The 14,496-nt window shown below is 29.9% G+C and overlaps 1 protein-coding gene across 2 annotated transcripts in view; it reads left to right on the forward strand.

The window, feature by feature from the left end:
• Positions 1-1,119: 1,119 nt before the first annotated feature.
• LOC142332842 (uncharacterized) overlaps positions 1,120-14,496 on the forward strand; it is a 103,055-nt gene continuing 89,678 nt past the window's right edge. The window contains exons 1-3 of one of the 2 annotated variants that reach the window (XM_075379487.1): positions 1,120-1,385; positions 6,566-6,822; positions 8,274-8,482. In XM_075379487.1, the coding sequence (XP_075235602.1) occupies positions 6,641-6,822; positions 8,274-8,482 (391 nt within the window). In that variant the 5' untranslated portion in view covers positions 1,120-1,385; positions 6,566-6,640. The remainder of the gene's footprint in view (positions 1,386-6,565; positions 6,823-8,273; positions 8,483-14,496) is intronic. The other variant, XM_075379494.1, reaches the window with a different exon arrangement.

Raw genomic sequence — 14,496 nt, forward strand, 5'->3', positions numbered from 1 at the left:
CTTTTTAATTCATTGCAAGTCATTGTTCACAGCCTAGGTGTCTTTATATAAAGACGCTAAGATGCTAAAGGTGCTAAAAGCATAAGCCAACTTATTTTGTGGTTCATCAAACGATTTTTACTACTGGGTCATTATCTCTAGGTAAAAATCTTGGAGTGTTATGGCTTTAAGGGTAGATGCTTAGAGCTTATGAGAATTTATTAATGCTTTGGTGCTGGAAGATTTAAATGCCCTGACTTCAGTCCATGGATGGAAGAGATTTAAATAATTTCAGTACAAAATGTACATCTTTATTAAAACTTCTATAATACAGGAAAAAAATCTCCATCAGATTAATTGTTAAATGTAAGAGGTTAACCTTCTTAAACATATCATTTCATCTAGACATTCTATAACTACTTTTATACGGATTTGAATACTAGATCATGGATACTAGTGTTCTTTGGTAGTTGGGTTCAATTAACCACACATCTCAGGGATGAGCGACCTGAGGCTGTACAAGACATTTCATTTACATTCATACATATCATCCTGTGAAATAATACCTTATGGTGGTTCTGGAGGTTAAAGATATAAAGAAAGAAGAAAATCTATAACCAATTAAGTGGCGTGTATACAAGGTTTCTGGAATGAACTTTTCACACTTTGATAGACTGCTGTAATTTACTGGAATCCAGAATGTAAACCATTAAATATTTATAGAAAAAAACATTCGCTAATGCATTTTTCTACTTATTACCTATCTTTACGCATGCAATGTGTGTCAGTATAACATTTCTAATTAATAAAATATTACTATTACGAATAAATTGTAGAATTTTTTTTTAAATTTAGCGCTTTTTCAAAATAGTAAAAAATAAAAATTTTTTTTTTCTTAATGTTTATTAAATTAAGATAATTATGTTTCAATAATTTCTTTAAAGATGTATAATTCATATTTAGTCAAAACAATATTTTTTTCACATATTACATGTATACACATTATTTAAGACAAGAAAATAATTTCAGCAACTAGAAAAATTACATCAAATATTTCAATAAAATGCATTTTAACTTGTAAGTTTAATAATTTCTGAAAAAAATTAACTTCAGGAGAAATGCAAAATGTTTTCAGCGATACGTAACGACTGCTGTTGGTGCGGTAACTTATAGATCCAAAGCAGGTAACCTCGTTTTTAAAAAGTTGAGATGTTACCTAGATAAGTTCCGGTAAATATTATAATATTCGTTTATTTAGGATTTTATTGCAATTTTTCACAACGTCTTCCATTAAGTTCCTTAATAAGCGTATGTTGTATTTTGGGAATGATAGGAACCAAAATATTTGTTCTATATTTTTATTTATAGAGCCGTTTTGAATTGAGATGAAAGTGGCCCATTGTGAGGTAATCTTATATTAATATTTTTATTTGATTAATTAGTTAATCCCTTTTGTTTTTGTTAATTTCATTGTGTTCCGATAACTAATTAGTTTTAAATTACTTATTTATAGATTATGAATGAGGTTATACAAAGTATGATCCAATCATAAGCTGTTACATGTGTCTTAGGGGAAACGAAGAATAGCTTTTTTCAGATTTTTTGTTAATTCAAAAAATAATTTAGCCACAATTTTGTACGTAATATTGTTTTTACTTGATCCACTACTTTTGGTTTGTAGATCCAACTGTAAACCCGACCTTTCCTAGTTTGGTTGTATGTCAGATAGAATATACATCCGTTTTTATTCCTTTGCTTTTTTAAACTTAATTATCTCCAAATTAGCCTAGACTTTTTTTTTGCTGTTTCCTATATTTTACTGTTTCTTTATATTTACTGTATAGCAATGTCAACTGTCAAGGAGTAAGAGCATCTCAGAATTTAAATTCATTTTCTGTTTTGTAGTACTGTGTATCTGTAAACGAAAATGGTAAATATTCTAATCAGATTGTTATCAAACAATTATTTATCCTTATCTGAAATGATCCTTTATTAAAGGCAGTTAAAAACCCTTCACACTTATCCCATACAGTATAAAAAATTAGAGTTAAAAAAATTAAAGCATGTTAAAAGTATGTTTTATTTTTTCAGTAAAACTGTTTACTTTATTGCCGAGAAATATCTGAATATAACTGGCTGTAGCAATATTATTAGGCCTAATTAATATAAGATAATAATGGTCATTTTTAAAGAATGTACAACTTGTAATAATGAAATCATGCTTGGTAGATTTCAGACCTACTCCACAAGGATAGTTTCATAGGAAATATTTCAGTGCAGATGTAACATGCTAACAATTAATTTATATATGTTAATTAAAAATACCAAATGTATTCAGAGCTCATTAGTATGATCTGCTGTGACGATTATAGAATATAAATCTCATTTTGAGGTAGTTATTGTTTTTCTAAATGTCTTTTATGAGCAAATGTGTTTTTCTTTTTTACATTAACTTCAAATCACACAGTTAAACAAAATGTAAGTAGAGGTAATGCTGCTAAATAATAGAGTAGCTATTTATTTATTTATTGTGTATATAGTTATAGTTGTTGGATACTCAATCAGGTATTTCTTTTCCTTCCAATGATATGAAACAGTAAAAAGTATACCTTGACTATGGATTGTAGCTATGACCAACTGGTTTAGACATTCAGCATATTATCTTTCTACTTAAAAATTAATATAATTCTATTCAAAACAAATGAGATAATGTGATAAGTTAGTTATTGGTAAAAAGAGAAAATTGTCTTTTATTAACTTTTTATTGTATCTTTAATGGATCATAAAAATAATCTCACTGATTCTTTTAGATGTAAATCCAACTTGGATCATCTGAATTTCTTTCTTTCTTTTTTCCATTAGAGAATTGAACATAATCTTCTGAATTTGAACATAGAATAGAATTGAACATAGTCTTCTATGTAATTAGTTTAGGAATTTTTTTCTTTTTTTGATTTCTAATGCCAACATTTTGGCATATAGAAATAAAAGATTATGGAGGTAGAAGAATTTTGTTATTTGGGAAGTAGAATTACTAAAGATGGAAAGCAGTAGCGATATAAAATGCTGAATAGCCCAAGCTAAACGAGCCTTCAGTAAGAAATATAATTTGTTTACATCAAAAATTAATTTAAATGTCAGGAAAAGATTTTTGAAAGTGTATGTTTGGAGTGTCGCTTTATATGGAAGTGAAACTTTGACAATCTGAGTATCTTAGAAGAAAAGATTAGAAGCTTTTGAAATGTGGTGCTATAGGAGAATGTTAAAAATCAGATGGGTGGATAAAGTGACAAATGAAGAGGTATTGCGGCAAATAGATGAAGAAAGAAGCATTTGGAAAAATATAGTTAAAAGAAGAGACAGACTTATAGGCCAGATACTAAAGCATCCTGGAATAGTCGCTTTAATATTGGAAGGACAGGTAGAAGGGAAAAATTGTGTAGGCAGGCCACGTTTGGAATATGTAAAACAAATTGTTAGGGATGTAGGATGTAGAGGGTATACTGAAATGAAATGACTAGCACTAGATAGGGAATCTTGGAGAGCTGCATCAAACCAGTCAAATGACTGAAGACAAAAAAAAAAAAAATGCCAACATTATTCTCATTTGTATACATGAGCTGTATTGGAACATGTATGTTCATCCTATCCCTAATAGAAAAATCTGGCTATGTTACTCAATTACATTGTATTCTTTAGTTACTACAGGCATATATAAAATATGTTATCAAAGAATTTAAGTGATATAAATAATATACAAAAATTAGAAAGATTATTTTTGCAAAAGAGTATTCAACCAGCTGTATGTAATTATAATAATAGAAAATCTCTGTCAACTGTTGCCAATCTTTTGTGCTTTGTTTCTGATCATATGCAAATCATCAACTCTCACTTTGAAAGATTTTGTCCCTTTTCATCATGTCCATTAAAATCTTGATTTATTGTAATTACATTGCATGAGAGGGAATGTGGGATGAATTGTGCAAGAGTGGTCTGAAAAGTTTTCGTCTTGATAGTGAAAATGAGAATTTATGTTTTCAAAGAATTGTTATTTTTCAACATAATTCCTTTAATATTAATACATATCATCCAGCAGTGTTCCAGCGCCATTATCCTCTTTAAAGTGTTCCTCTGAAAGTGCTGCAAAGTACCTGACTACATCCACAGTTGCTTCTTGATTTTTTTCTTCTGCAAGCTGGGTTTGCTTTCACAAATTTTTGTATCCAAGTTTCATTAGAAGGTTAAAATAGTATTCCTCAGTTATTGTTTTACGTTTTCAAGGTAGTTGTTTAATAGAATTCCTTTTGGATCTCATAAAACCAACGCCATGACCAATCCCACTGATGCCATCGTTTTTGTCATCTTCAGAGCTGAAGAATCGGCTTCTGTCCACTATATAGATTGTTGTTCCATTCTAGTCTGCAATGGTGAATCCACGTTTCATCATTGTCACATATCAACGTAGAAAATCACTTGTATTTTTGTGTTTTACATAAAACATGTCAAGCATTGTTAGGAAAGTGTTGTGCAAATGTGTTTTTGATTGCTGTGAGCTCGCATGGCACCCATTTTGCACAAAGCTTTTTTATGTGCAATTCTTTGTATAAAATGTAACCAACATGTTCTTTTGAAATCTTTACTGTCATAGAAATTTCACGCACCTTTGTACACTGATCTTCCAAAATCATATTGTGCAGTTTTTCTATGATTTCCAGTGGGTTTCACTTTTCAGATGTCCTTCACGTGGATCACCTTGGACATTGTAACGGCCACGTTTAAACTCAGCTGCCAATTTCTTCACAATGGAAATTGAAGAAGAGTCACCATATATATATATATATATATATATATATATATATATATATATGTTTACAGCTCTCAGTTGAATTTCAGTTGGTGACAAACCTTTTTACAAAGAATTTTATCACTGCACGATACTCAATTTTTTCCATTTCTAACAACACACGCATTACAACTAATTCAGGTAATTGTCTATAACCAAATGCTGGATGGAATGACTTGCAGTTTAACATGGCACCTTCTAACAGTTGTGCTAACATGTGGAGGGAATAAATCATACGCTAGTGCGGCGATCCATGGACTAGGTCGAGAACTTTTCAGACCTCCCTCGTGTATACTGTTTTCATTTATTTAAAGCTTTCCATATATTGTATAGTATTTTATGTTTATAGTGTATATAGTTTTTTCTCCTGAAAATGTACATGATCAAAAAATGTTATGGCTACAACTTGTGGATAGTTGCCCTTTTCACTATTGTCTTCACTATCTGTATGCAGACAAAATTTTCAATAAAATTTTATTGACTTGTTCTTCCTTTTCATGCTTATCTGACATTTTTAATAGAAGGTAATAAATATGAGGTGTGTAGATGCCTTCTTGCTTGAGAACTGAATACATATTATTACCACTTTGTACATTCTTTGAATGTTTTGTAGTGTATTGATCCATTTTTCTCTAGTTGAAAAAAAATTAAGCCCTAAAACTCTTGGTTCATTGAGTATGTGCTTTTGAAACTCAGTCCATACTGAACATCTTATACTGGTTTTAGAACTACTCTTCTGTAAGTAAAAATTTCCTTTTTTCTATAATTGATATTAAGTTCAGTTTCCTTAATGTAAGCATACTAAGTATTAAATAAAAATATATACTTCTATTTCTTTTGTCGTTTTGTTAGTTTGACTATAATAACTGCATTTTACTATCTTGTACGAAGTAAAGAAAGTATTGTGATTACAGAAAATTTTGGTTTTCAGATTTCAACGGCAATATCCATTTTGATCATCGTTGAATTCATTTTGACTAGTTTCGGCATACATATGTATGTACATATGTATCTCGCATAACTCAAAAATGATATGCCGTAGAATGTTGAAATTTTTGATTTAGGACTGTTGTAACATCTAGTTTTGCACCTCTCCTTTTGATTGCATTTGACTGGACCAAAAATGTAAAAAAAAAGGCCAAAATTCAAAAAATTTGGATTTTGGACTTTTTTAACTGCAGTGATAAGCCCTCATTGAGAGCTTTTTAACGATATATAATATGGTACTTATTTTTATTGGTTAGAGTTATAGCCAAATAAAATTTTAATTAATGAAATATTTGGATCTTACAAGGGGAAGGCTTGAATCCAACTTCATCTCACTTTTTTTTTTTAACTTTTATATTTAGATTTATTAATAATGGTTAACCTTTGATAATAAAAAAACGTTTTACAGTAAATAATAATTTAACAAAAAAATAAAAGATATCAGAAGTTATTAATGAAATAAAATTTTATGTACTTTTCATTTGAAAAAAGTGTGTATATGTAATTTAATGGGTGTACAAGGAAGTCATAATACACCATATTTATAAAAAGAAATATTTTTTATGTAGATTATGATAGGCCTATAGTTGAAGTTGGTATAAACATGGGATATATATATATATATACTAATTCTGTTATTTCAGATTCAGGAAAATAATATAACCATAAGCAGTATGTTGGAAGTTGTTCCCTCTTGCCTGTATTCTTTTACATAATATCTATTTATTTATATATGATTTATATTTCTGTTTTCAGGTATTATAATGCATATTTCTACATCTATTATTGTTGTTTCATAGTACATATACTGTTAATTTTTCAATTTGGTGAATGGACAGTGCAACGGTTACTGAAATTGAACTCGGTGAAAACCAGTTATCAGTGGTGAAATTAAATAACTCTGCTACAATTAACAGTTTTAATAATAAAAACATCATAAGCTCCACTTCCAATATAAATAATAATAATAATAGCAATAATAAATGCAGAGTCATGGGAGTTGAAAATACATGGTACATTATAACATTTTTTTTTATTACTGTTTTATCAATATTAGTTTAATATAGGCACATTTTGGAGTAAATAATCATTTTTGATATATCAAGTTTTCTTTCTGTTTTAATTATTTTGTTATTTACTGTTTAGTACATATTAAAAAAATCAACTTGCATTTGTGTCAAATTAATTGATTATAATTGTCAATTTGGCATGTCAGAATGATTTTACGATGCGTCTCCATTATTTTCCATCTTTGTAATTGTCTAAGGACAGTTAAAATTTAATTAAAATTAAAATATATCTTAATAAATTTTCTTACTTAAAAGAAATTGCCCTATAACGTAAATATTTAACATTATAAAATTTGTTTAACGCAGTAAATTAGCATATTTTCTATGTAAAGTAAAATTGATATTGCAAGTGTAATGGAACATTCTGCAGTCGGAAATGCAGTGTTTATTTTGTATAAAGTTTGTTCAAAAAGTAATGAAACTTTAGTCATATAAATATTACGAGCTAGTCTGAAAACAGTTTATCTTATCTTTCTTAAAAGAAGTCCACTCCCTCTATTGATACACTTAACCTAACGTTTTTTTTCCTTCAGGAAGCAGTTATAAAAATTTTCATGGAATTGTCTGCACCGCTGTTTACAGGTTTCTTTAATTTCTTCGGTTGTGTCTGATCTGCGTACTTTAAAATTGATTTGGGGAGAAAGGTTTTCTGAGGCCAAGTCAGAAGAGTTTAGAGGCTGCAGAAGTACAATCATCTTAATTTGTGCATAATTATACTGAATGACTAATAATTATACACATGACTACATTGTCATTGTGGAGCAGCCAAGACAATGTTATACGTAAAGCCAGTTTTTGAAATCATCTATTTGTACATGAGAGTTTAGGTCTTTTCCTTATGACAATTTCTCATTTTTATTTTAAAACTTCAAAGATAATAGTGTCAATTTACAACTTTCCCATAAGACAAGTATTTATAGTGAATACAGTATTGAACTATTTAAACTTTGGACAGCTTTGAACTCTTACTGTCAAAGCTCTCAATTTGACAATGACATCAGTTGAACTTAACACACATTCTTTGATATTGGAAAAATTTTCAGTGAATGACAAAATTTAGAAATAATAAATAAAAATAAAATGCTGAAGAAAAACAATAAAATAGACTAATTCACCAAAAATATGTTTAAGTATGCTTTTATTTTTTGTATGTTTTCTATTTAAGAAATCGTATCAAAAGTTTCCAGTAAATCTGAATATATACTTCATAACAATATGCTCAAGTAAATTTTTCTTTTTTTTTAAACAAAATATATTTTGTTACAAATGAAATCAATCTATTTTTACTGTTGCCTAAATCAGGTAGTGAATTAAAATTTTATTTTGTTTATTTTTCATTGGCAATTGACAATGGACAATGAATACAATTAATTTATTAATCTCTTGTTTTACAGGAATGAAGAGGAAAATTTCTGTGTACCAACTGCAGCTGATTTTCCTATACCTCTGCCTCCACCACCAATTGGATTTGATGATTTGTCATCAACCGGTTGTTCAATTGATGGTGTTGAAAGTGGAACATTAGAGGTTCTGTTTTCAACTAATGATGATCACCAGAGTCAGACTGATCTGATTATTAATGATGGTGGGGGTGATGTATCAGGTGAGAATGTAAAGAATGATTACACGTTATATAGCCATATGTATAGGTGTGCTTCTATGAATGTGCAGAGTTCTGTTGTGTAATGTGTCTAAACAGTGGTAGTAGAAATTTTATTACATTACAACTTTCAGGATAACATTTTTATTATTAAGGGAAAAAATGTATTGTGAAATTGTAGAATTGGATGCAATTATGTGGTTAGTTTACCCCAAAATGAACAAAATGCAATCCCTGAAGATAAGTTTTTTTTTGGTAGCCTGACATAAGGCATCTTATGTCACTTGCAAAAATAGAAAAGCCATTCTCAAGAATAACAAACATATTACAGGTTCTATGAATGTGCAGAGTTCTGTTGTGTAATGTGTCTAAACAGTGGTAGTAGAAATTTTATTACATTACAACTTTCAGGATAACATTTTTATTATTAAGGGAAAAAATGTATTGTGAAATTGTAGAATTGGATGCAATTATGTGGTTAGTTTACCCCAAAATGAACAAAATGTAATCCCTGAAGATAAGTTTTTTTTTGGTAGCCTGACATAAGGCATCTTATGTCACTTGCAAAAATAGAAAAGCCATTCTCAAGAATAACAAACATATTACAGGTTTTCTAAGGTAAGTGTGGAGTGAAGTGACCTTCACTGAGCCAGATATACTGTTACATATCAACATGCCAAGTCCACACCACTGACTGTAGGCTATTTCAGACCAACAAGTGACAATTTATTCTACGTTAGATTAATTTATACATTACATTGACTGACTGTATAATAAACATCTTTTCTCTCAGAAAGAGAAATTTGTTAAAATTAGTGCCATTTGTTCCTTAGATGTTTTACATGTATCATAGTCTTAAAAAGCAGGGGCCAGAGAAGGGAATTAATGTATCACTTTCCTGAAGAAAAAATTAATTGTTGAAGCTCCCCACAAGTAAGGGATTCATTTTTCTTAAATTTTAAAAGCAGTTTTTGTTTGGTGAATGTTTCTTTCATGAAACATTATTTTTAAATATCCAGTGATCAAATTGTTATGAAAAATTTTTTTATTAATTTTTATCAGTTGTTTTGGTACTATTCTTTGATTTATCATTAGAAAATATATTTTGTTTAATATATTTAGTTATTTGTATTTTTAATAACTTTGCTGTTTTAGCCTTTTACTGCTTCTTTTGGAATATGTTTGTTGTTAATTAGTACATTTTTATGATTTTCTTACATTATTTTATAAATTAGCATGAACATTTGTAAAACTGGTTAATCTATAGAAAGTTTTTTGTATATTAACTGAAACAAAAGATTTATATGTTTCTGAAAACACTGTTTGTAATTTTTTAGAATATAAATAAATATTTAAATAAAAAAACAATTTGAACAGAGTTATTAAGTAGCTATTGTGGTATTACACCTATTATGAATCCGATTCTCATATTTTATTTTATGGCCAGCATTTTTAGTGCGATTCTTTATTTTCGCATTATCTTACCTCCTTATTCTTATAAGCAGTTTGATCCTCCATCTTTTTCTTTTGTGTGTCAATTTCTAAATCTTAATTTCTTAACATCCTACATTCTTAATTAACTATTTTCATTTTATCCTAATATTTATTTTTCAATACTGTTTTTACCTTTGCCCTTTTTTTTATCGTCAAAATTCCTGACTGCCTTAATATTTATGTCCACCAGATTTGTCCTTTTTACTAGACTGCCTTTAACTCTTTGTTCTCCTATCATATCCTATCTTAAAAGACTCTCCACTATTACATTTCTCATTTCCCTTTCTTTTCATATATCACATTGGGTGCTGCACTCTATTCAAATACATTTAGAATTTCTTTCTAATTGCAAACTTATGTTTTGATACCAGCACATTTTTTTTTCCTGTATGAAATCTGTTAGCTTACCAGCTCAATTTTTTTTATTCATCTTTGTACTCTGGACATTCTTCATAATTTATTTCCAAAATTATATTTTATGGCTTCTTGTAAACTCTATTCTATTCTAATTTTTAATTCTTCATTATCCATCTTACTTTCTGTCCCATTGTATTAAATTTATTAATGATGTCATTTAAAATAAACTTTTTCTTACCTAAAGAGGCTTAATAAGTTGCTGTTAATTGAAATATGGTTGTAGTTAATTTTAGTATGAGTTGAATTATGACAGAACACTTCATTCTATCTAAAAAAAATTCCTACTGGAATGAATTATGAAACTGCTGTTGAAGAATTGGCTCATTTATAGACTTCAAACAATTAAACCAATGTTAGTAGTTATATTGGGTTAAATAATCAAGCGAACTCATGTTGGCAGTTTGGCATTATTGGCGATAAATGAGAAAAACCTAGATTCAACAATAAAAGATTATCATAAACACTGGATTGAAACACATTTTGTATCTTTTTAAGAAGTATATAAGACATTGGTAAATATAAGTATCTTTCTGAAAATTCAAATATTTCATCAACTTATTGACCACTGTGCCAAATAACAAAAACAACCACCAAACTCAGTAATAAAACTTAGAAAAATAATACCAAAAGTCAACTTCCGTGGTATCCCGCATCAACATTCAAAAACAAAAAAATAAATGAATAAAAACTAAAAACTTAGAAACGTAAACTTCAGTACCCTCAAAACTTGAAAAACATAACCTAATGCCAACTGGAATGATAATAAATTTAAAATTTTAAATGTATCATCACCAGGCGTGACGATATTGAAGTTTATGTTTCTAGTTTTTATTTATTTATCATTTGTTTTTGTTGATGTATTTTTAGAATTTTGTACCAGCTGATGATGCAGTATACCGTGAAAGTTGACTTTTGGTAATAGTTATCTAAGTTCCGTTACTGTGCTTGGTGGTAATTATTTAAAGTATAAGTATGTAAGACATGTTGATAACATTTCTAGATTTCAAGAAAGCTTATGACTGCATCCACAGAGAATCCCTGCTAAAAATTCCAAGACACCTTGAACTACATACCGAATTAATAAACATGATGAAACTGACCCTCACAAATACTAAGTCAAAGGTAAAATTCAGAGGTGAGCTCTTGGAACCATTTGAGATCAAAACAGGACTGTGCTAAGGCAGTGGGCTCCCACCGCTTTATTCAACTGCACTCTAGAAATGGTAATAAGGGAATGGATCAAAAAATGCCCCCTAAAATTAGGTTAAAAAATCAAAATAAACTGTCTTGGTTTTGCCAACAACTTGGCACCACTAGCAAACGACATCGATGAAGCTAAATTACTGATATTAGAACTTCAAAACGTTGCAAATAAAAAATTGGTTTCAAAACATCATTCGAAAAGACAAATTATGCCCCAAAAACCAACATGATAACATCAAGTTAACATAAATGATAATAAAATCAAAATAGTAACCCAATTTAAATAGCTTGGAGAAATAATAACAAATAACCTAAACAAAAAAAATGTCGATCCAAATAAGAAGAAACAAACTAACTAAAGCTAAAAAATTAACTTGGTACTTTTCAATAAAAAATGTTTATCAATAAACACAAAAATAAGGCACTACAACACAGTTATAAAACCAGAAGCCACTTATGCAGCAGAAAGACTCTTCTACCTGAACGAACACTCAAAGACAGACAGACTCCAGAATATTGAAACAAGAATTGGAAGAACCTGCATCAATAAAAAGTACCAGAAAGATGGGCGGGCACTAATGTATTGTGCCCAACAAAGACATGTACAAAGTGTTAGAACATGGCTTCATTGATACCATGTGTAAGAGTAGAATTGGATTCTTCAGATATCATGATGATGCGAAATTCAAGACTTCTGAAACGGCTGGTACAGTACAATCCAAACTCAAAAAACACCAAGACAGGATGTAGATGGATCAGAGAAATAAGAGAGGATCTGAAGGAAATTGGCCTTAGACCAGAAGAGACCACAGATAAGATAAAATTAAACAAGAAAATCAAGAGAAAAAACACTCACTTCACACTTACAAGAAAAAAATTCAGAACACAAACATTTTCAACAAGAAAGGGCACAAAGATCGGAATATATGAAAAAATACTGAGAGAACTGCAAGGCCCAAACAGTCTTTTGAAGAGACTTGGATAATGGACTGACTGAATGGATATGTTCTTGTGCGGTCATAAAAGATAATAATATAAGTTATTAATTCTAATGTTAAATTATTCTTAAAACAAAATTAAAATCCTGCAATTTTTAATATCTTATAATTCTTGTTTAACTAATTTTAAAGATCTTCCATTATAAAAAGTATTTTTAACTGCATATTTAATGTGTTAATTAATAATCCACTAATAATAAATATTTTTGGTGAATCATTTCATTTATTGTGGATTATTTAATTATTGTGAAGTTATTAAGTAACACAGATATCTTACTCATGATTAATTACCATATGAGTAATTATCTATTATTTATTTAATAGAAACAGTTTAGGTATGAAATATTTTTGATATATATTAAAAATATATATATATATATTTTTATATATTGTATTTTCTATATTAAATTCTTGATTTTTCTATTTTATGGTTAAATGTGTTTAAAAATTGCATTTGAATGGAAAAGTAATTCCAGGAAGCTACTGTGAAATACTGCAGAAAGAGGTGGAAATAATGTCAGGAGTGAAAGAGGAAGAGAATGAAAGTTAAAACATTAAATAACATAAAAGCGAATTTAGGAGGCTTATTTAAGTAATATTAAAAAAAAAACATTAAACTTAAAGAAAGACAAACATATTTTAGGCTATATTATGTATTATCGCGTTTACATTTTCGTAACTAACATTGTTCTAATTAACTACAACTATATTAAAATGATTCATGCTATTTTGTAAATTAAAAGAAACTTTTAGAAACTAAGAAACAACCTTAGTAAAAATAGAAATTTCATTTTTAATACTTAAAATTCGCCAAGGAGTACATTCCAACCCCTGTAGGGGAAGACACATTCCGGTCACCACAACACCCTCCCCTCACCCCTGTTCATAGCCCTGATTGGCTTTAACAGAGGTCGTCTTTTGACCCTCGAACTGATTAATTCTCACAGTAATCGGCCACGCCTTGGTTGGGATACCACTGATGTAAATGCCTCTGTAAACATTTACATTAGTGAATATTTTGACTCGACCTTCACCTTCGCTGTAGGCTTCTTTCGAGCATCTTGAATGTCCTACTTCATTGCCCTCTGAACTAGCTAACTGAGTTTGCAGAAGCACAAAACCCACGCCTAGTTCTACCATAAAGTAAGTAAGCTAATAACTGTAAATGTCTCGTAAATATTCGAGTTCTAACAGCAAAATAAAACATACCACAAGAAAATGTTCACAACAATGAAATTTATACCCAGTTCCCTTAGTGAACTCAACTTATTTGAAACCTTTGGTATTATAACAGTATGGACTCTGGTCTCCCAGAGAAAGGAGGACAGACCTCCTGCTCCCACTCAGCTCCATCAAAGAGACCCGGGTGACATTTACTTCATACTTCCATCATCGAGATGATGCTACACCTCATGGCTGCATGGTAAAACCATGCCCTCGGCAGTGCAGTCACCAGCTCGCTGACAGGATCTGCCCTCGTGAAAACGGTGCTACATCTCTTGGCTGCATGGATAACCATACCCTCGGCATTGCAGTCGTTTTTCTGCCGACAGCTGTTCTGTCATTTTTAGGTATTTCTCTAACCGTGGTTCGATGTCAACATGCCTGTCTCCAGCTAATCAACTGTCCAGGTGGTCTCTAGCCACCCGGGGTACTATGCTACTTGTACCCCCCTCAACTGTTCTGCTCAGTGTGAGGAAACTGATGAAGCCACTATAGTCCATTTTCTGCAGGCCTTCCAATTGACCCGCAGATCAAGAAAGTTTACTCTCTCACAAAGGAAGTACAATTTAAAGTATGAATATTACTGTGTATCTTTATTTAGAGAAAACATAACGCTTATTTAATTTTAATTTATTCAAAATATATTCTAGCTATGTTGTTTTACTTAAGCTAATTTAGTAC

Source organism: Lycorma delicatula, chromosome 1, assembly GCF_047948215.1.
Source record: "Lycorma delicatula isolate Av1 chromosome 1, ASM4794821v1, whole genome shotgun sequence".
Classification (NCBI taxonomy): domain Eukaryota; kingdom Metazoa; phylum Arthropoda; class Insecta; order Hemiptera; family Fulgoridae; genus Lycorma; species Lycorma delicatula.